Here is a 24654-nt window from a genome sequence, read left to right as displayed (position 1 = left end):
CTGCTCTGAACTTTGTATTCCGTGCAATTGAGCTGAAGGAGAAGCTATTATGGAAAGCAGCAAATGAGGACACAGATGAACAGTACAGCAGAGCCGTGATTCAACGCAAGTTCCTCCGCTCAATAGAGACTGGACTGTTAAGTGATTCTGTGAAATTCCAAACTCTGCTCTACCTCAGTGATGTGAGTATATCAGATGAAGAACTTAAACAGAAAGTGGATGAGGCGGCCAAAGTTGAAAGTGAGAGACAAGAAAAACTGAAAAGATCCACTGCTGGTAAAACCCCCAAAGTACAGGAGCTTCAAGCAGATACGCAGGTGAAATCCACACCTGCCCAGAGCCCCTCTAAACTTAAGGAGTCCAACTCAACAGCAGCGATCACAACAGTAAAAGGGAACGAGACTAAGCCTGACAGCATGAATGCGCATCAGATGATGGAAGAACTTTGCAAAGAGATGAAGCAAATGTTTCTGGCTGTAATGGAAGCAAGCCCCTGTCCTCCTGAACAAAAGCAGAGAGTGAAAGGCTGCAAGAAATGCAGGGATGAGGGGACAGGTGAGAGCTGTTTGCACTGTTTCAAATGTGGGCAGGAAGGCCATTTCTCTCGCGGATGCAGAGCATCGTCGGGAAACGGACAGGGACTACTAAGATGGGGCCAGCAGTAGTCCAAGAAACAGTGCCCCAAAATGAGCAGCCACCACCCACCCCAGTCATTCAACCTACAATAGCTCTTGGAAAGAGAGCATCTGGTGCCTCATCAGCTGTAATTGTAGTTAACTATATACCATCTCGATACCAGCCACCGTTAGTAAACCTTGTAGGAAGCTGATGTATAGTGGACTGTGTCATGGACAATCGCCCAGTTAGAGCCCTGTGGGACACAGGAGCACAGTCCAGCACGGTGAATGACCCCTGGCGACTGAACCACCTCCCCCACACAGCTGTAAAACCCATCTCAGAGTTGTTGGGGGATGAGACACTGACAGTCTTTGCTGCCAATGACACGCCCATTCCATATATCGGCTGGATTGAAGTCACTTTTAGATTAGGCAGTGACCCCATCATCGGCTACAATGTCATTGAGGCCATCATTAACAGAAATGAGGAAAAGACGAAAAAGGAAAGAAAGCAGTTGGCGTAGAAAGTTAGTAGAGCCCTTGCATTAACAGTGAATACTGCTCATCGTGTTATTAAGTTAATGCAAATGGAGATTCAGATTCAGAGATTGGTGTAGTCCGTACTGGTGGGAAAAGTTTGCCTTACCAGCTAACCAATTCACCAGTCTATATAAGAGCACATGTGAGTTCACGAGCCCAAGGCCAACATATGTTCTTTTCACCTGACTTATTTAATCCTCCCCCAGAAGGCACTATTTACAATGATGTACTTGTGCAGATCCAAGAAAGGAGAGTTCCATACATACCCATCTCCATGACCAACACGACTGATCGTACCATCTGTCTGTACCGTCACATTGTGATTGGATATCTGGAACCAGTCAAGACCGTATACACAGCACCTATACAAATTAATGACGAGAACTACTGCTGCTCCCCAAAGTTTATCATCCGCTGGTCTTCAAAGAACTACACCAGGACATGTGTCACTTGGGGGTCGAACGCTTGACCTGATTCGAGAACGGTTCTACTGGCCACAGATGAGTAGGGACGTTGAACATTTTGTCAGTAAAGTATGTGAATGCCTCAAGAAGAAGAAACCGAGTAAGCAGACCCGTGCACGTCTGGTGTCCATCCAGACCACATATCCATTCCAGCTCGTTTCCATAGATTTTCTGCATTTGGAGAAATGTAAGCATGGGTATGATTATATATTGGTGGTCATGGAAGATTTTACAAGATTCGCGCAGGCCTACGCAACAAAGAACAAAGCGGCCAAGACTGTAGCTGACAAGATTTTCAAAGATTTTGCCCTTAAGTTCGGGTTTCCCAGTAGACTACATCACGATATGGGTAAAGAGTTTGAGAACAGATTGATGCCCAGCTTGAAGAAACTCTCTGGCATCCAGGGCTTGCACACGACAGCATACCACCCCCTGGGTAACGGGCAGGTAGAGAGGTTTAACCGTACGCTGTCGTCCATGCTGCGCACCCTGGAGGACAAGGAGAAGGAGGATTGGAAGGAATATCTCGCTAAAATTGTCCATGTGTACAACTGCACAAAGAATGAGGCAACAAGTTACGCACCCAATTACCTTATCTTTGGACATTCATTTTGGACATGCCTATTGATCTGTTATTTAATCTGGAAAAAGATGAGGCCTGTGACACCTATGATGACTACCTGACTCATTGGAAGACGAGAATGCAGGAGGCATACAAAATTGTGGCAAAAACAGCTGCCAAGGGAGCAGTTCGGAGAAAAGTCCTCTACGACAGAAAAGTTCTGGGGAGAGACCTCCACCCCGGCGACAGAGATCTCCTCAGAAACCTCACTCCCAGAGGGGGTCCTGGAAAGATCCAGTCCTACTGGGAGGGCCAAGTGTACAAAGTGAAGGAAAGAAAAGCCAATGGCAGTCCCGTTTATGAGATCAGTCCAAAAAGTGGTAAAGGAAAATACAGAGTGGTTCACAGAAATATTCTGCTGCCCTGTGATTTCCTTCCCCTTGATCAGCCACCAGCTGAGATTCGTCAGCAACAGAAGGACTCCCAAAACTTTTCAAAGGGAAGAACAAACCCAGAACGACAGCATTGGAAACAGCTAGAGCAGAGTGACACCTCCAGCAACGAATGCAGCGGCAACTACTGTACCAGTGGCATCTCAGACCTGGCCGAGGGAGACAGCAAAGACAGGTTTAATTGAATCCTCTAGCAGAGCCTTTTCAGCCTCAGCAAAGTCCTCAGCATCACGTAGAGGATGTGCCACTACAAAGCAAAGAGGATTTGCAACTACAAAGCGAAGAGCATGTGCCACAACTTTATTGAGAGTCATTCCATCATACGCCATTAACTGTAAAAAGAGCATTTCATGGTGTATCATTAAGTAATCAGACTCCGTGTGTTAATGATTTTATAATCCATTTGCTGAGAATGTAATGTTAAAATATAGAAACCGTTATTGGGTTTAAACTGTGATTGAAGTAATTAATAAAATGATACAAAGAGTAATAAGAAAAGTTTATACAATTTATAAATGCTGGAGTAATGTAGCTATACACTGAATTGTGATTTTCAACGTTTGAGTATAGAGTTTGCACTGTACTTACCTGTATTTATGTTAACAGAGTCTAATGTGATACTTTAATGATATTTACTATACTTGCCTCTGCACAATGTAAGAGTGAGTATTGAACAGGTTTTAATTTATTGTGTAATGGGTTTAGAAAAGGTAACTTTAAGTATATTGCAATGGTGTGTCCAGTCAGTGTCATGGATATGCATAAATGCTTTTTTTAAAATTATTTTTGATACTGTTAAGAAAACTGACGCTAGTAGAGTGAAAGAGCGATCAGTATGTAATAAGTGAGTTTGAGTGCACATGCTACAGAGAGTCTTCCCGATCTAACCTGTCTTTTTCATACAGAAATAAATGTGTTGCACAAAGGAAGAGCACTGCCTCATCTTTGAAAAGTGTAACACATCTCTCAGAAATCAGAGCTTGGCAAGACTAATATCACCTATAATAATACATCATAAAGGTTATATTATTTATATATATTTAAAAAGCCATAATTTAAACCTCAGACTAAGATATGAAATGAATGAATGGAACAACCACAGAGCGCTCACCAATCAAACAGCCGAGCTGCGCGTCTCAGTCTCTCAAAAACCAAACCAGTTGTCTCTCTAGAGCAGGCTAATAATCATCTTAGATGTGGATAAATTTTCTATTTGGCCTAAATGTTTGCATCTTTATATTCTGCTGGTTTGCCTGGCACACGCACATTTGTTTAGTGAAGTTCACAAAAAGACTTGCTTAAGCGGCCGTTCACATACGCGGTAAGTGCGCTCATAATGGAAGCGACGCACACGCAATGTGACGTGCTCGTTTTTTCCAGGCACATTAAAAACCATAGACAGTAAAAGAAATGGACACAGCGACCCCATTGGATTCAACGCAGACAAGTGAAGTCAATTAGAAGCACTTACTTCCGGGTGGTCGAGCATACTGCGCAGATTCAAACTGAGCTTGATGACGTAGATGTCAACTGAGCAACCTGTAAATCTTCTAATCACTGTGCCAAGAGAAATCTGAATCACCCACCAAATCTTTCAGAGAAGGCGAGCGTGAACAGGAGCAAATTTTGGTAAGTATTCTGATTAATTATATCCCTTAACGTCATGCCTCCACGTCCCCCTGATAGCCTCATAGACAGTAAAAGATTTCCTGCAAGATTCTCCTCCTGTCCATACGGTAATTTCCCTAGTGTGCGACAGAGAGTTGCTGGTTCTACCAGAAAGACTCGGGAGATAGAGGAATGTACGAAGCATACATTTATTGACAGCTCAGCGAGCACAATTATAAAATTTCTTTGGCGGAAGGCCCCGTCCATGGTTCGTAATCCAAGGGTAGCGAATCTGCATTTCCTGCCTGAAGACGAAGGCAGGGGCGCAGCAGACCCCCAAAATTAGGTGGATTATGAGACCTCCAGACGGGGCCAGCCTTCCCCCCAAAAAAGTAGATGGAGTATACCCACCAGTTGTGAATCCTAAGGTTCCTGGAAGAAATAGAAAGAGAGTTAGCATGACCAGTATAAATGACGTTAGATTAAACTTCTTAAGTTTTTACAGAAATAGCCGCAATAGGCCAGACACAGACAGCAACGATAGGCAGACACAGACAGGCCTCGATAGACCAACAGAAATAGCCACGATAGGCAGCACAAACAGGCCTCGATAGACCAACAGAAATCGCCATGATAGGCAGACACAGACAGCCACGATAGGCAGCACAAACAGGCCTCGATAGACCAACAGAAATAGCCACGATAGGCAGCACAAACAGGCCTCGATAGACCAACAGAAATAGCCACGATAGGCAGACACAGACAGCCACGATAGGCCGACACAGACAGGCCTCGATAGACCAACAGAAATAGCCACGATAGGCCGACACAGACAGGCCTCGATAGACCAACAGAAATAGCCACGATAGGCCGACACAGACAGGCCTCGATAGGCAGACACGGACAGGCCACGATAGGCCGAACATAAATAGCCACGATAGGCCAGACGCAGACAGCCACGATAGGCAAACGCGGACAGGCCCCAATTGGCCGAACATAAATAGCCCGATAGGCCAGACGCAGACAGCCACGATAGGCAGACACAGAAAGGCCCCGATAGACCAACAGAAATAGCCACGATAGGCCAGACGCAGACAGCCACGATAGGCAGACGCAGACAGGCCTCGATAGACCAACATAATAGCCATGATAGGCAGAACACAGACAGCCTCGATAGACCGTACAGAAAAATAGCCATGATAGCCAGACACAGACAGGCCTCGATAGACCAACAGAAATAGCCACGATAGGCCAGACGCAGACAGCCACAATAGGCAGACGCAGACAGGCCTCGATAGACCGTACATAAATAGCCATGATGGCCAGACACGGATAGGCCTTGATAGACCATACAGAAAAATAGCCATGATAGCCAGACACGGACAGGCCTCGATAGACCAACGGAAATAGCCACAATAGGCCAGACGCAGACAGCCACGATAGGCAGACACGGACAGGCCTCGATAGACCGTACATAAATAGCCACAATAGGCCAGACGCAGACAGCCACGATAGGCAGACGCAAGACAGGCCTCGATAGACCATGATTAGCCACGATAGGCAGACGCAGACAGGCCTCGATAGACCGTACATAAATAGCCACGATAGGCCAGACACAGACAGCCACAATGGCAGACGCAGACAGGCCTTAATAGGCCATACAGAAATAGCCACAATAGGCAGACACAGGACAGGCCTCAATAGACCGTACAGAAAAATAGCCATGATGGCCGGACACGGACAGGCCTTGATAGGCCGTACAGAAATAGCCACGATAGGCCAGACACAGACAGCCACGATAGGCAGACACGGACAGGCCTCGATAGGCCGTACAGAAATAGCCATTATAGCCAGACACAGATAGGCCTCGATAGACCGTACAGAAATAGCCACGATAGGCCAGACACAGATAGCCACAATAGGCAGACATGGGACAGGCCTTGATAGACCATACAGAAAAATAGCCATGATAGCCGGACACGGACAGGTCTCGATAGACCGTGCAGAAATAGCCACGATAGGCAGACACAGATAGCCACAATAGGCAGACATGGGACAGGCCTTGATAGACCATACAGAAAAATAGCCATGATAGCCGGACACGGACAGGTCTTGATAGACCGTGCAGAAATAGCCACGATAGGCAGACACAGATAGCCACAATAGGCAGACATGGGACAGGCCTTGATAGACCATACAGAAAAATAGCCATGATAGCCGGACACGGACAGGTCTCGATAGACCGTGCAGAAATAGCCACGATAGGCCAGACACAGATAGCCACAATAGGCAGACATGGGACAGGCCTTGATAGACCATACAGAAAAATAGCCATGATAGCCGGACACGGACAGGTCTCGATAGACCGTGCAGAAATAGCCACGATAGGCAGACACAGACAGGCCTCGAAAGACCATACAGAAATAGCCACAAAGGCCAGACATGTACAGGCCTTGATAGACCATACAGATATAGTAACACCACCACCAGTAATTGCATGAATTTACCTGATTAGTTACAGGAGAGCTTGCTGAGCTTCAATAATGGTTTTGAATCAGGTCTGATGTATGATTCAATGCTTAGGAAGACCATCTGCCCATGATCTTAACAGCTGATGTAGAGATCCCTCATTCAGCTGCTGAAGTAGCTGCCCCAATTCTGAATGAATGGCCAGTAGATAGACTGCAGCTTTGAGAACAGTGGTTAAGAGAGTTCTAAACAGCCTTGGAAAGGGGGCTCCGTTAGAAAAATAGAGCTGGTGCGTTTTAGAAATTCTAGGTCGGATTTTTAAGAAATTTCACCATGCAGAGAAGGGACAGGATTATTGATTTTAGAATTGTTAAGGTGACACCAGAACCTTGCACATGGGTTTTTGAGTGCTTGAGGAGAGTGTGAAGAATTTTTGGTCCGAATCATAGATCTGAAGGAAATGCCGCGAGCAGGATCAAATGGATTGGTTTGAAGTGAATTCCCCTGGAAGCATAACCTGTAGAAGGCAGATAAATGCTGCCTCCAGAATATTGAGGTACTTCGAAGGAAGGCCGTAGCAGATGGAAGTAATTAATTTTGCAATATGGGCAGGGTAATAGGCAGACATTTGTCTTTAATTTGTTGGAAGATTTAGCTAACCCCTCAAGTAGTAATGGAACTGAATAACCAAAAGGCTTGAAAATTAGATTATACAATTTAGCGTGAATTAGATGCTGGCAAGGAGTCTGCGAATAGAGAAATTAAGATTGCGATTTTTTTTTTTTTTTTTTTGTAAACGAGAAAGGAGCAACGGTTGAAATTAGGATAGGAACGCAAAAATTGGAAGGAAAAACATTAGAAGCGGACCATGCAAACATGTAGGCTTGATTGTAGAGGGAGCAACGCCTTAGAAATGTGATTTCCAGCTGACGTAAGCACTTCGTTTAGTATTATGTCTTCTAACAGAGGGCAGACTGAAGAATCCGGGTTGGCTGAGGGCACAGCTGTCTGAAAGTTTAAAAGTGTAAAGTGAAAGCCGCAACAGCCGAGTAAGAGTGATGAACCAACACCAGTAGATGCGTGAATATAAACAAGCCTTGATTGTAGCTTAACCCCTTAACTGTCACTCCCCATTTTTTTTTTTTTTATAATATATATATATATATATATATATATATATATATATATATATATATATATATATATATATATATATATATATTAAGTTGAGGTATCGAAGGTTAAATTTAAAATACGCATAAATCGAAGTGACTTAAGCTTACTAGCACGCATTGCTAATCTTGATGTAAACAATTAAACATTGTTTGTCTTAGCAATCTTATCAAATTCTGAATATTTCCACCCTGTAACGAATAATTTTTCTGATGACGTCAGTTTGACAGCATGAGCAGAACCTACTTAACGCGCCCCTCTAGCCGTTAGTTAGTTATGAGTGATGGGGCGGTCACACTGCACTTTTCTCTCCATTGACTTCCATTCATACGCATGCGAATGCGTCGGACCGGAAACGCAAGCTTATGCGAAGAATTTTGCATTTCGCTGCGTTCCAAAGTTCAAGTTTGGTAAACTCTGACCAGGGAATTTGAATAACGTGAGGATGTGAACCAGTAGAAGAGCGATACATTGCTGCATGACCCCCTCTGTACAAAATTCAAAAAGGAAGCGCTATATAACTTTAGCTGTTGCGCAGCGTCCTATTTTATAATACATTAAAAGATTTATAAAAGAAAAGAAGCTGCATGGTTTGTAGTGTCGACGGGAACAGGTGATGCATTGGAATGACAACGTTTTATAATTTTTTTTTTTTTTCTCTTTCTCTCTCTTTCTTCTCCCCCTCCTCCCCTTAGGGTGTATATATTTATAGAGAGATACAGAGTAACGTTACAATATAAAACGCTTTCGACGCCGTTGCAAAAGACACAGTGCTAGAAACATAATCCATCTTGTGAAAATTGAGGGGAGACTGTTTTATCTTGCTCCCGCCCATATTCGCAGTGGCGTTCGAAATAATTTTGCATGTTTAAAGTCTAGTGTGACCGCGCCTTGAGACGGAGACCAGGAGTGCAAACAAACCATGCCTGCGAATTAATATTCGGTTTAAACTGGAGATCTGTCACTACTCTGAAATAAGGTCAGCAGCAACTCGTGTCACTTGGAGTAATATATGCCTGCTGACTGAGCATTGAGCCGAATCTTACCTACGACTCAAAAGAAGGGTCCATACGCATCAGCTTGGTAGTGTAGATCCAGTGTTCATAATTCGCTAGCCCAAGAGTAAGCCATGTAAAGATGAGGTGAGAGCAGCGGTTCCCTGCATCTGCAACCATAGAATCCCATTAGAGTATGAACTTAGGAATAACGCAAATGAAAGACTGAATAAACAAATTTAAAGCATACGATTAAAACAGCGAATCTCAAGTGTGCTAGACAGAGCTTTTTTTTTTTTTTTTTTTTTTTAAAGAAATGCGAAAAATCTTTATCAGTATAAAGATTGTAGCGTTTATGATGAGCCTTAAAGTGCCTTATTACGAAGAAGTTATTCAGAAAATTGCATGCACTATGATCAACATCTTAATTATGCTGTGCAAGTCTGCTAGATAAACAAGCACGAAACGCCCAGTGCTTTATTTGAACGTGTAAGTATAAATCCTTGCAGAGAATAAATTAATGCCCAGGCGCCGCAAGTGCATAGAACGAAATGATACTTATAATGCTGTAGACTTGTGAAGTGATGGAGGCGAGATGCCGAAGAGACCGGCAGCCTTAATTCTGTCTGCTGGTCTGGTCCGGAGAGACTTCATTCGTGCAAGTTCACGTGAGCGTACAGATGAATATTTGTTGATTGAGACCAAAGTCTTTTCAGGTGTTGAGACCCAAGCAGCACTGACGCGACATCTCGGAAAGCACCAGCGTTGCCAAGACCGTATTTTTTTTTTTTTTTTTTTTTTGTGGGATGCCTTTTCAGTCCTGGGTTTGAGGTGACCCCAATAGTGTTATATATAGCCCCTAGAATGTGAATTCTACCGATAAATCCCTTTTGAACGCAATTGGGCTATTTTTTTATTTTTTTTTAAATAGTAGTAACTGGCGGTTTTGAGAACCTGGCAACCCTGGCCTGAAAGCACACGAAACTCCACCAATGTTCACATCCTCTGCCGAGAAAAGCTTGTAAATCATCCAACACAAACGACTGCAGATAATCACCGCGACACGGAGCTAAGCCAACGATCCCGTGTGCATCTTAGAGGAACGTCAAACTCTAGATAGTTTGCGGGGCACGAACTTAATTCCAGCAAGTAGAGGAATAAACACAACGGCTTGAGCAAGTACAATCGCGTCGGAATCTGCAGTTGTTGTCGCGTCGGAATCTGCGGTTGTCGCGTTGGCATCTGCGAACTCAAACATGTGTAAGTACGAGCTTTTATACAGGAGTATAAAGACGTGATTGGATAATGATGAAGGTAATTAATGACGAAGTGATTGAGTCTTCCTGGCAGAACTTAGGCTAAAGCTTCCATTTATGACGCAATCATTAGCTTAATTTTTACAAAAACTGCTTCTACAGGACCATCACGTAAGATACCAGGTAATGGAGCCTTTTATACATTTTCGTGTTTCTTTATAAATAATGAATGGACAAATGGAGTCTTTAAACGCCTCAGATGTAAAGTTATTCGGTTGGGGTCTGCTAGCCAATGGCAGTGCCCAGGGGTGCTTCAAAAAAATATGAAACCCGGCCCCCCAGTTAAAAAAATCTCAACTGGGGGGAGTCACGTGACACGATGCGAAAGGAGGCTGAGTAACAGCGAGCTCCGCTTCAATCTGCTTAGTTTATCCTATCATTCACTTTGTTCCGATGAAAGTTTTTGTGATTTGGGTATCTAAGTGATATTTGAACAAGACAATGTCAAAAAATGTCGAAATCCTCGGCCTGTGGGGACATTAAAAAGCACTTACGTTCACACGCGCCCGATGCGTCTCAGGATCAAGATGGCCGAGGCCCAGCCAAGCCTGAAACGGTCTCGGAGTCTCTTGCTGAGAAACACGACATCGCCAACATTTACACGATCCTGACAAAAATATCCGGTGACATGGATGGTATTACGGAGATACGGAAAACTACCGCGTCGATGGAGGCTAAATTATCCGCTCTCATCACAAGGCTGGACGAGGTGGAAAAACGAGTGGAGTTTTTGGAAGGATCCGAGAAAGAACTAAAAGCTAATCCACCTGCCAGTAAAGTCGAGCTGGATCAGTTATGGGACAAAATTGAAGATATGGAAAATCGCAGCAGACGCAACAATATTCGTATCGTCGGAATTCCGGAAGGCAAAGAAGGCCAGGATATGGTGAAGTTTCTGGACGGCATTATTCCGCCTCTGATTGATCGCTCGGACCGGCATTTAGAGATAGAACGCGCGCACAGATCCCCCAGTCAACGTCCCAACTCGACTGACAAACCCCGGCCTATACTGGCAAGATTTCTACGTTCTGCCGACAGGGACTTTGTGCTTCATGCAGCCAGGAATAAAGGTAGTCTAAGCTGGGAAAACAACAATATAATGGTCTTCCCGGACTTCGCCAGATCTACTCAGCTGAAGAGAGAGCGTTTTAAGGAGTGTAAAAAAATTCTCCACACGAAAAAGGTGAGCTTCGCGCTTCTGTATCCTGCTAAACTGAGAATCGAAGCAAGGGACGGCCGCAGGACTTTCACATGCCCGCGACAGGCTATGGCTTTCATTGAAAAAATGGAGTAACGTTGTCACTGCCTTTTCCTTATCCCTCTTTTTATTTTTATTTTTATTTATTTTATTTTTTTATTTTTTATTTTTATTTTATATATATATTTATTTTATTTTTTTTCTCGTCCTCACCACCGCTGATGGGAGTTTATTGTCTTTCATTGGATAAGTTATTGTAGAAGCAGACTCTTCACGGAGCACCTCCTGATCAAGAGCCACGGACCTCTGGATCATTGTGAGATGGACTTTAGATAAGGTTAAGCGCACTGTTCAGGTTCAGCGCACCTTTTCTTTTTCTTTTCTATGGGTTGTTTGGGGCTTTAAGGTCATATTATTGCTTAGTTATGTTTCAGAGAAACTGGGCTTGGCTATATTTGTTACTGTTTATGAAGAATGTCACTTTCTGACTTAGACAAATTATCTTTTTGTACTTGGAACGTGAATGGGTTGGGGCATCATATTAAAAGGAGGAAGGTGGTGTCTGTACTTAGGCGGAACAGATTTGATATTATATTTTTTACAAGAAACACATCTTGCTAACCAGGAAGCTGAGAAACTGGGCAGGGCAGTCGGAGGATTTGTGTTCTGCAGTGAAGGGTCAAGTAGTAGTAGGGGGGTAATGATTTTAGTTAAAAAACATCTACAATTTAGATTGGTTAAACAAATGAATGATACAATAGGAAGAGTTATTATGGTCTGGGCTGAAATCCAGGGCCAAAATATACTGTTGGCAAATGTTTACGCACCCAATCTTGATGATCACAATTTTTTTATAGATTTGGAATCAAAGATGCAAGCAACTAGGAACCACTACGAGATTGTTCTGGGTGGAGACTTTAATTTATTAATGGACCCTGTTCTTGATCATAGTGGCTCAAAAGTTTGTACTACACCTAAAGCTAGAATGGTGCTACAAAGGATGTGTAAATATTTAGGCCTTACTGATATTTGGAGACTCCTGAATCCACAAGGGAGAGATTATACTTTTTTTTCAAATGCACATAATATTTTTTCTAGAATTGATTTTTTTCTTCTGTCAAGATCACTTATCCCATCTGTAATTGCATGTAACATAGGAAACATCTTAGTTTCAGACCATGCCTGGGTGGGTTTGCAGATGAAACCTTATATTGAGAGGAAAAAAAACATTCAGATGGCGTTTGAACAAGTCCCTTTTACAAATTCCAGCATTTAAACAAATGTTAAAAACAGAAATTAATAATTACGTAGATACTAATTGGGCATCTGTGTCCTCAGTTGGTCTGGCATGGGATGCACTTAAGGCAGTTATTAGAGGTCGTGTAATTCAATACGCGAGCTTTTACAAAAAGCTTAAAGAAAAAGAAATTTCGGAATTGGAAAATAATATAAAAAAAGCTGAAACAAAGATGAAACGTCATACGACACCTAGTGGCCTCAGGGAATTAACGCAACTAAAATATAGATATAATAACATTTTGTCTCAAAAGATGGAGTTTCTGTTATTTAGAGCAAGACAGACCTACTTTGAGTCAGGGGATAAGGCAGGCAAACTTTTAGCCAATTATATTAAACACAAGGAGTCCTCAACAATTATTGCAGCTGTCAGAGCTCCTGGAGGAGAGTTTTTTACTGCTGCTACAGATATAAACAAGCAGTTTAAAGATTTTTACATTGACCTTTATAAATCTACATCCTCGTCAACTAACGAGGAAATTAGTGATTTCCTGGAGCCACTAGACCTTCCTCAATTATCAAGTGAGCAGAAGGAATTTCTTGACTTAGATATAACGTTGGAGGAAATAATGGAGGTTATCAAAGCATTACCTACAGGGAAAGCTCCTGGACCAGATGGCTTTGTCGCCGAGTTCTTTAAGGACCTGGTTTCAGAACTGGCTCCGTTAATGTTAGAAGTCTTTATGGAGGCACTTCAGAGGGGTGAATTGCCACAAACAATGTCACAAGCTGTCATTAGCCTTATACTTAAAAAGGACAAAGATGCAAGTGATTGTAAAAGCTACCGCCCAATATCACTGATCCAATTGGATACTAAAATTTTGTCAAAGATTCTAGCTAATCGCTTAAACAAAGTTATTTCATCGCTCATACATGTGGATCAAGTAGGCTTCATTATTGGTCGAAGTTCTTCTGATAATATTCGAAGGTTTATTGACATCTGGTGGTCAGTAATGGAGGAACAAATCCCAATTGCAGCCATTTCATTAGATGCGGAAAAGGCATTCGACATGGTAGAGTGGCATTACCTTTTCAAAATTCTAGAAGTTTATGGTTTTGGCAATACATTCATTAGATGGATTAAATTACTTTATAAACAACCCTTAGCTACAGTGCAAACCAACGGTCTGATGTCAGAGTATTTTTCTCTGGGCAGAGGAACCCGACATAGCAGGGGGAGAAGTACACAAGCTTATGCTTTATGCCGATGACATTTTATTGTTTGTTTCTGATCCCAGCAGATCTATACCCTGCCTCCTTAGAACAATCGACTCGTTCTCTAAGTTTTCTGGCTATAGGGTGAATTGGTCGAAAACCGAAGCTCTTGCACTAACTGCTTTTTGCCCATCAACAGCCTTTCACCCTGGCATATTCCAATGGCCCAAGTTAGGTTTAAGATACTTAGGCATTCTATTTCCCCCTGACTTTAAGGAATTAGTTAGAGTTAACTTTGATCCCTTAATGAAAAAAATCTCATGTGATATGGAGAGGTGGGCTCCACTCCTCTTGTCACTGGCTGGGAAAGTCAATGTAATTAAAATGAGTTGTACACCCAAACTTAATTACTTATTACAGTCACTCCCAATACAAATACCTCTTTCATATTTTAAACAGTTTGATAGAATTTGTAAGAATTTTATTTGGAACGGTAAGCGGCCCCGATTACATTCCAATAAGTTACAGAGGCCTGTAGAAAAAGGTGGTCTAGGGCTGCCCAATGTATTGTATTATTATTACGCTTTTAGTCTTAGACACTTGGCTCACTGGTCACTTCCCCCTGAGCGAGCCCCCCCTTGGTACAAGATTGAACAGTCTGCTTTGCCATCCATTTCGCTTTTACAAAGCATATCCATTAAACTGGTTGGAAAGGTAAAAAAGCATCCAATTATTTCACACTTAAATGCGATATGGTTAAAGATCTCACGTCTGCATAGTTTTAACCCCTATTTAAATGTTAGCTCAAGCATCTGGCTGAATCCAAAACTGTGTATTAATAAAGCTCCCTTTCTTTGGAAAGACTGGGCGAAGAAGGGTCTTGTCAATCTAGGAGATCTTTATGAAAATGGTAGTTTGAAGTCATTTGAGTGTATCCAGCAGCAATACAATGTACCTCGATCTCAGTTTTTCCGATATTTACAACTACGACATCTACTATGTGAAACTTTCGGTTCCACTACCCAGCTTCCTGAGTTAGCAGATGCCCATTGTAGGATTTTTTCATTATACGGGAAGGGTCATGAAGCATCTATGTACTACTCGTTTAAGAAAATATGGGAAAGGGATCTGAACATTATATTAGATGATAAAGAGTGGCAGGGAATTTTAAAGAATGCTAAAATGGCTTCGAGGGATGCCAGAATACGTCTTATACAGTTTAAGATTGTACATCGGTTTTATTGGACCCCTTCCAGATTGTTTAAACTTGGGTTAAAGGATACACCTTTGTGTTGGAGATGTAAGGCTGAGACTGGTGATTTAGCTCATGCCCTTTGGTCCTGCATAAAAGTTCAAGATTTTTGGAAAAGAGTTCAGGAACACATATGTTTCAATCAATCAATCAATCAATCACCTTTATTTATATAGTGCTTTAAACAAAATACATTGCGCCAAAGCACTGAACAACATTCATTTGGAAAACAGTGTCTCAATAATGCAAAATGATAGTTAAAGGCAGTTCATCATTGAATTCATTGATGTCATCTCTGTTCAGTTGAAATAGTGTCTGTTTTAATTTGCAATCAAGTCAACGATATCGCTGTAGATGAAGTGACCCCAACTAAGCAAGCCAGAGGCGACAGCGGCAAGGAAACGAAACTCCATCGGTGACAGAATGGAGAAAAAAACCTTGGGAGAAACCAGGCTCAGTTGGGGGGCCAGTTCTCCTCTGACCAGACGAAACCAGTAGTTCAATTCCAGGCTGCAGCAAAGTCAGATTGTGAAGAAGAATCATCTGTTTCCTGTGGTCTTGTCCTGGTGCTCCTCTGAGACAAGGTCTTTACAGGGGATCTGTATCTGGGGCTCTGTTTAATCTTAGACCTCCAGGTCTTACTATGTCCTAAGCTTTTTATATTAGGTGGGTGGATAAATAATGATATAATAAACGCCGGCACAAAATCCTGGATTCAAACTAGTCTATTGATTGGCAGACAAATTATTCTCCGGAGCTGGAAATCAGAACACGCCCCCTCTTTTCAAGAATGGGTAGCTGAACTCTCAAGAGTGGCTGCATATGAAAAAATGTCATATAAGCAGAGGGACAACTTAAAATTGTATTTTAAAAAATGGTCCAAGTACTTAATCTATTTGGAAGTGGAGCATGTGAATAGCATGTTTTGATTGTGACACTGTAAAGACTACATTTTATTTAATTTTTTTTAAAATTGTTATTTCCACTCCTTTTTCTTTACACAATGTTGATTGTGTGGTTCGTCTAATGTTAGCCAAGGAATGACCTTAAAGCCATCATTAGGGAATAGTTCGGGTGGTTATCAATAAAATTGTTAATCTCAAAAAAAAAAAATCTCAACTGTTCAGAATCCTGCAAGCGCACCCCAGGTCATGTGACAAGAACCAACCAATCAGCTTCATCCTTTACTGTAACAACTTTGAAAGCTCTGCCAAGATGAAGGAACAGCTGTTCATAGCTATATATGGATTGCCATTTTGAAATAAATTTAGTAAATGGATTTGCAGCACTAAAAATCGCTTGCAGTAGCTCTTTTAGGTGCGATATGTGAACGGGTTCTGCGTTATGAAAATGTGCACATTTAATTGATTCAGTCATGTTCAAATGATCACTAAACCTTTGTCATGGTATCTCTCTTTGCATGATAAATATATTTTTAGAAATTAATAATTATTTAGGTTTAACAGTGATAACTATGAAAAAAAAGATGTACGACGTTCTATACGTTCTATAACAATTAATAATTTTGTAATTGTTACAGATGCAAATACAGATGCAAATACTGGCTGTTACATAAAAATGTAACATATAATATCATAATTATGAGTTTATTTTTTATTTTTTACATATGTAATTAGAATATGAATTAATGAGCGTTAATTGATAAGAACTATTTCATGTCTTTTCATTTACTGTCAGGGAAAGGAACAGGATCCAGCTGCGGTTGAATGAATGAAACTTTTTATTGATAAACTCAGAGGACTTAATCCGCTGGAGCATGAGACAGTCAGCTTGGTGATCCCTATGGCAACAGCCGCACAGCAGCGGGGAACAGGTGGCAGATCAGCGCTGGAAAGGCGTAGCAGGAGTCCAAAGGCAATGCACAGGTAAGTAGAGACAGCCGCCTGGTAGATGTGGGCTACTGAGAAACGAGAGGCAAGGCAGAAAAAAGAAAAAAAAGCAGGAACAGCAGATCGACTAGACAGAGGGAAAGATACAAAAGCTATGGCTAGCAACGAGAAACTTACTTTAACAATGCTTACGGACTGACACAAGATAGCAAACACAAGGGCATGATAAAGGGAAGATAATCAGCGTAAGACAGGGTGGAGGTGAGGGAGAAAATGTTAACAGGGATAACAAGAAGGGCAGAGAAAACATAGCGGGGATAGTGAAACACCTGGCGAGCCAGCAAAACCCAAATCATGTGCTCCAGGACAGAAAAGGCGTCAGCCCCCACTGAGATCATGACATTTACAGTAGCATGAACAACGAGTAGTCAAGTAACTTAAGTATTTTTTTAAAATAAGAAATCGACTAGCAGAAATCAGTAGTCGTGCAACCCCTAACGTAAACACCTGAACAACATTTCTTTTCCACTTCATGAGTATTTTACCATTTGATTTGAGCAAAACTAGTGTCATATCACATCAAGTTATCTTCCTGATGTATCCAAATTCCTTAGCATATCCAAAACCTCAGAACAACTTGATGATGTAACAGAAACTATGGACTCTCTCTTTTCTAGCACTTTAAATACAGTTGCTCGTTTACGCTTAAGGAAGGTTAAGGAAAACAGTTTGACACCATGGTATAATGAGCAATCTTGCACCCTAAAGAGAGCAGCCCAAAAAATGGAGCGCAGCTGGAGGAAAACAAAACTAGAGGTATTTCGTATTGCTTGGCGGGAAAGTAGCATATACTATAGAAAAGCATTAAAAACTGCTAGATCTGATTACTTTTCTTCTCTTTTAGAAGAAAACAAACATAACCCCAGGTATTTATTCAATACAGTGGCTAAATTAACGAAAAATAAAGCCTCAACAAGTGTTGACATTTCCCAACACCACAACAGTAATGACTTTATGAACTACTTTACTTCTAAAATCGATACTATTAGAGATAAAATTGCAACCATTCAGCCGTCAGCTACCGTATCATATCAGACAGTGCACTATAGACCCCCTGAGGAACAGTTCCACTCATTCTCTACTATAGGAGAGGAAGAATTGTATAAACTTGTTAAATCATCTAAACTTACAACATGTATGTTAGACCCTATACCATCTAAGCTCTTAAAAGAGGTGCTTCCAGAAGTCATAGGTCCTCTTCTGACTATTATTAATTCCTCATTGTCATTAGGATATGTCCCCAAAACCTTCAAACTGGCTGTTATTAAGCCTCTCATAAAAAAGCCACAACTTGACCCCAGAGAACTAGTTAATTATAGACCAATCTCGAATCTCCCTTTTCTGTCCAATATACTAGAAAAGGTGGTATCCTCACAATTATATTCCTTCTTAGAGAAAAATGGTATATGTGAGGATTTCCAGTCAGGATTTAGACCGTATCATAGTACTGAAACTGCTCTCCTTAGAGTTACAAATGATCTGCTCTTATCATCTGATCGTGGGTGTATCTCTCTATTAGTTTTATTGGATCTTAGTGCTGCGTTTGACACAATTGACCACAACATTCTTTTGCATAGACTTGAACGCTTTGTTGGCATCAGTGGAAGTGCATTAGCATGGTTTAAATCGTACTTATATGACCGCCATCAGTTCGTAGCAGTGAATGAAGATGTATCATATCGATCACAAGTGCAGTATGGAGTACCTCAAGGCTCAGTTCTAGGGCCGCTACTCTTCACGCTTTATATGTTACCCTTGGGAGATATCATCAGGAAACATGGTGTTAGCTTTCACTGTTATGCTGATGATACGCAGCTCTATATTTCCTCGCAGCCCGGTGAAACACACCAATTTGAAAAACTAATGGATTGTATAGTCGATATAAAAAATTGGATGACGAGTAATTTCTTACTGCTAAATTCAGAAAAAACAGAGGTGTTAATCATAGGGCCTAAAAACTCTACTTGTAATAACCTAGAACACTGTCTAAGACTTGATGGTTGCTCTGTCAATTCTTCGTCATCAGTTAGGAACCTAGGTGTGCTACTTGATCGCAATCTTTCCTTAGAAAGCCACGTTTCTAGCATTTGTAAAACTGCATTTTTCCATCTCAAAAATATATCTAAATTATGGCCTATGCTCTCAATGTCAAATGCAGAAATGTTAATCCATGCATTTATGACTTCAAGGTTAGACTATTGTAATGCTTTATTGGGTGGTTGTTCTGCACGCTTGGTAAACAAACTACAGCTAGTCCAAAATGCAGCAGCAAGAGTTCTTACTAGAACCAGGAAATATGACCATATTAGCCCGGTCCTGTCCACACTGCACTGGCTCCCTATCAAACATCATATAGATTTTAAAATATTGCTTATTACTTATAAAGCCCTGAATGGTTTAGCACCTCAGTATTTGAATGAGCTCCTTTTACATTATACTCCTCTACGTCCGCTACGTTCTCAAAACTCAGGCAATTTGATAATACCTAGAATATCAAAATCAACTGCGGGCGGCAGATCCTTTTCCTATTTGGCGCCTAAACTCTGGAATAACCTACCTAACATTGTTCGGGAGGCAGACACACTCTTGCAGTTTAAATCTAGATTAAAGACCCATCTCTTTAACCTGGCATACACATAACATACTAATATGCTTTTAATATCCAAATCCGTTAAAGGATTTTTAGGCTGCATTAATTAGGTAAACTGGAACCGTAACACTTCACATAACACCGTACTTTCTACATCATTAGAAGAATGGCATCTACGCTAATATTTGTCTGTTTCTCTCTTGTCCCGAGGTCACCGTGGCCACCAGATCCAGTCTGTGTCCAGATCAGAGGGTCACTGCAGTCACCCGGATCCAGTACGTATCCAGACCAGATGATGGATCAGCACCTAGAAAGGACCTCTACTGCCCTGAAAGACAGCGGAGACCAGGACAACTAGAGCCCCAGATACAGATCCCCTGTAAAGACCTTGTCTCAGAGGAGCACCAGGACAAGACCACAGGAAACAGATGATTCTTCTGCACAATCTGACTTTGCTGCAGCCTGGAATTGAACTACTGGTTCCGTCTGGTCAGAGGAGAACTGGCCCCCCAACTGAGCCTGGTTTCTCCCAAGGTTTTTTTCTCCATTCTGTCACCGATGGAGTTTCGGTTCCTTGACGCTGTCGCCTCTGGCTTGCTTAGTTGGGGTCACTTCATCTACAGCGATATCATTGACTTGATTGCAAATTAAAACAGACACTATTTCAACTGAACAGAGATGACATAACTGAATTCAATGATGAACTGCCTTTAACTATCATTTTGCATTATTGAGACACTGTTTTCCAAATGAATGTTGTTCAGTGCTTTGGCGCAATGTATTTTGTTTAAAGCACTATATAAATAAAGGTGATTGATTGATTGATTGATATTATTAATTCCTCATTGTCATTAGGATATGTCCCCAAAACCTTCAAACTGGCTGTTATTAAGCCTCTCATAAAAAAAAACACAACTTGACCCCAGAGAACTTGTTAATTATAGACCAATCTCGAATCTCCCTTTTCTGTCCAAGACACTAGAAAAGGTGGTATCCTCACAATTATATTCCTTCTTAGAGAAAAATGGTATATATGAGGATTTCCAGTCAGGATTTAGACCGTATCATAGTACTGAGACTGCTCTCCTTAGAGTTACAAATGATCTGCTCTTATCATCTGATCGTGGGTGTATCTCTCTATTGGTTTTATTGGATCTTAGTGCTGCGTTTGACACAATTGACCACAGCCTTCTTTTGCATAGACTTGAACACTTTGTTGGCATCAGTGTAAGTGCATTAGCATGGTTTAAATCGTACTTATATGACCGCCATCAGTTCGTAGCAGTGAATGAAGATGTATCGCATCGATCACAAGTGCAGTATGGAGTACCTCAAGGCTCAGTACTAGAGCCGCTACTCTTCATGCTTTATATGTTACCCTTGGGAGATATCATCAGGAAACATGGTGTTAGCTTTCACTGTTATGCTGATGATACTCAGCTCTATATTTCCTCGCAGCCCGGTGAAACACACCAATTTGAAAAACTAATGGAATGCATAGTCGATATAAAAAATTGGATGACGAGTAATTTCTTACTGCTAAATTCAGAAAAAAACAGAGGTGTTAATCATAGGGCCTAAAAACTCTGCTTGTAATAACCTAGAACACTGTTTAAGACTTGATGGTTGCTCTGTCAATTCTTCGTCATCAGTTAGGAACCTAGGTGTGCTACTTGATCGCAATCTTTCCTTAGAAAGCCACGTTTCTAGCATTTGTAAAACTGCATTTTTCCATCTCAAAAATATATCTAAATTACGGCCTATGCTCTCAATGTCAAATGCAGAAATGTTAATCCATGCATTTATGACTTCAAGGTTAGACTATTGTAATGCTTTATTGGGTGGTTGTTCTGCACGCTTAGTAAACAAACTACAGCTAGTCCAAAATGCAGCAGCAAGAGTTCTTACTAGAACCAGGAAGTATGACCATATTAGCCCGGTCCTGTCCACACTGCACTGGCTCCCTATCAAACATCGTATAGATTTTAAAATATTGCTTATTACTTATAAAGCCCTGAATGGTTTAGCACCTCAGTATTTGAATGACCTCCTTTTACATTATACTCCTCTACGTCCGCTACGTTATCAAAACTCAGGCAATTTGATAATACCTAGAATATCAAAATCAACTGCGGGCGGCAGATCCTTTTCCTATTTGGCGCCTAAACTCTGGAATAACCTACCTTACCTACCTTACCATACAATGCTAGATTAAAGACCCATCTCTTTAACCTGGCATACACATAACATACTAATATGCTTTTAATATCCAAATCTGTTAAAGGATTTTTAAGCTACATTCATTAGGTAAACTAGAACCGGAAACACTTCACTTCGTACTTTCTACATCATTAGAAGAATGGCATCTACGCTAATATTTGTCTGTTTCTCTCTTGTTCCGAGGTCACCGTGGCCACCAGATCCAGTCTGTGTCCAGATCAGAGGGTCACTGCAGTCACCCGGATCCAGTACGTATCCAGACCAGATGGTGGATCAGCACCTAGAAAGGACCTCTACTGCCCTGAAAGACAGCTGAGACCAGGACAACTAGAGCCCCAGATACAGATCCCCTGTAAAGACCTTGTCTCAGAGGAGCACCAGGACAAGACCACAGGAAACAGATGATTCTTCTGCACAATCTGACTTTGCTGCAGCCTGGAATTGAACTACTGGTTTCGTCTGGTCAGAGGAGAACTGACCCCCAACTGAGCCTGGTTTCTCCCAAGGTTTTTTTCTCCATTCTGTCACCGATGGAGTTTCGGTTCCTTGCCGCTGTCGCCTCTGGCTTGCTTAGTTGGGGTCACTTCACTGAGATGACATCACTGAATTCAATGATGAACTGCCTTTAACTATCATTTTGCATTATTGACACACTGTTTTCCAAATGAATGTTGTGTGCTTTGACGCAATGTATTTTGTTTAAAGCACTATATAAATAAAGGTGATGATGATGATGATACAAATAACTGTAAAGGTATTGACGTTGACCAATTTAAAATTCCAATTTAAAATAAAGTAAAGAATGTACACTGCCTGCTACTTCTATGAAACAAACATTATTTTAAAGGAAAAATCACACAACATTTCTTCCATGTTTTAATTTTAATAGTAAATCACCTTTGTTTGCCAAAAAATAAAGTTAGCTTAATTTTCAATAATTAAATTATAATTGATGAAATTTGTTTTTTGCCTTCATTTCATAACCAGAAAAAAATTAACTACACAACACAGAATTTATAAGGGAAAAATTCATGAGGCAAGAAAAAATATAAGTTATTTTATGCATTCAAATAGTTAGACATGCTAAAACACACAATTTGGTAACAATAAAAAAAAATAGAAAGAAATAAAAAAATAAAAAAAATAAAAAATTTCATAGGGGCACTATGTAACAGCCACAGCTACCCCAATTATCACCAGCACCTGATCCCAATCGCTGGAGTACGGATCACCTGCACCTGCACCCAGCAATCTCTCACCTGGATAAAGCCACCATCAGGCCAGGCCGGTCTACCGTTCACTATCCCAAACTAGTGCCCAAACCCATCTCCTCTAACCCGTAATTTCTGTGTCCTCAGATTCCCAATTTCCATTTATACTCCTTTGCCGTCTCCCCCTGTGTTACTCTCCAGAGCTCTGGAATTTATCATTGCTATGATTTACCATTACATTGTCATAGTGGAAATCAGCTTACCAAATAATAAACTTGACTGACTCTTTTTACTCTTACTCGGGTAATTAGTTTTGCTTGAGTAAATATTACTATAAGTACTTTTACTTGAGTACAGTTTTTGGGTACTCTACACACCTCTGACTACATTACTGTTGAAATACTAACTAACTATCAGCACTAGTACTAGTCAAGCACTCACCTGTGAGCAGAACAGACATCAGTGTGATTCTCTCCATTTCTGAGGGAAAAACAGAAATCAGTCTCAATAAATGAAGCAGACGCTGAACATCTGACCAGATCCAGAACATCAGATCATGTCATTTCTGCTTTATCATTGCTTATTAGATTCTACATCAGTCATAAATACACACATGAAGCTCCTGAAGCTGATGTGTGTCACGATTCAGTGTGAAAATACCCTGAAAATACATCAAACTTACAGTAAAACCAGCTGTGACTGCCTGAACTTTACAGTAAAAAAATACAGCAGAAATATTTTAGGTTTACAGATTTAAGTTGCATCCACAGTAAAACATTTTACTGAACATTATTTGCAAAAAATATATATATAACAACCAACTGAAACAGTAAAATCTTTCAAATACTGACAAAAGCACAAATTGTGATATAGTTAAAAAGAGAAACCCACATAATGAATCTATTATATGAATGAAACAATGACACAAGGACTATACAATTACATTTCTAAGTTATATATAGTATGATACAGTTATCAGATTTTTACTCTATGCTTTTTTGTGTTTTACCATTTAGAAATATGATTTTTTTACAGTCTATTATTTTATGATGCAGGTATAGGCTTTTTAAATCTCCAAAATTAAATTCACACAGACATTATGATCTTGTATTGCACTGCTGTTGCCCACATATTCACTACTTAAACAGTGATCAGTTTAATATAATATGATAAACACTGATATATCAATCATATTATGATCAATGTAAAGTTATAAGTCAGAGTCTCTTACCTGTAGATGTTGTGCTTCAGGTGTGTTTGTGTTTCTTCTTTTATCAGAACAGACTGATATCACCGATCCTCTCTCTTTCTGCTCCTCCTTTGGTTTTCCTGGAATGAAAAACTCCCTTCTGTGGTTTACTTGTTTCTTTCTCAGGTTTGTTTCCTTCTTTTTTGCCCAAAGGCAAGCACACTGAACAAGAGAGAGTGTGTTCATCTCTTCCCTGTTGTGTGTGTTTATACAGCTGGAAAGTAATCTAAATACACTTTGAATATTTTGTAATTATTTTTATCTTTAGATTTAATTTCAAATACATATCTTCAAAAGTTATTTCCTCGACTTTTCTGTTTCGTAGAATTTTGAACCAGACTTTATCCAATGTTCAGATCTATTTTCTGGAAATGTAA

General features: G+C 40.8%; 1 protein-coding gene across 1 annotated transcript in view; it reads right to left on the bottom strand.

The window, feature by feature from the left end:
* Nucleotides 1-24384, bottom strand: part of LOC113041333 (macrophage mannose receptor 1-like) — a 62657-nt gene extending 38273 nt beyond the window's left edge. The window contains exons 1-2 of the mRNA XM_026199799.1: nt 24260-24384; nt 23470-23508 (exon numbers count right to left, since the gene is read on the bottom strand). Of these exons, the coding sequence (XP_026055584.1) occupies nt 23470-23506 (37 nt within the window). The 5' untranslated portion in view covers nt 23507-23508; nt 24260-24384. The remainder of the gene's footprint in view (nt 1-23469; nt 23509-24259) is intronic.
* Between the last annotated feature and the right edge of the window lie 270 nt (nt 24385-24654).

The sequence above is a fragment of the Carassius auratus genome, chromosome 23 (genome assembly GCF_003368295.1).
Source record: "Carassius auratus strain Wakin chromosome 23, ASM336829v1, whole genome shotgun sequence".
In the NCBI taxonomy this organism is placed as follows: Eukaryota; Metazoa; Chordata; class Actinopteri; order Cypriniformes; family Cyprinidae; genus Carassius; species Carassius auratus.
Note: the sequence above shows the minus strand (reverse complement) of the source record. Positions and strands in the feature narration are given on the sequence as shown.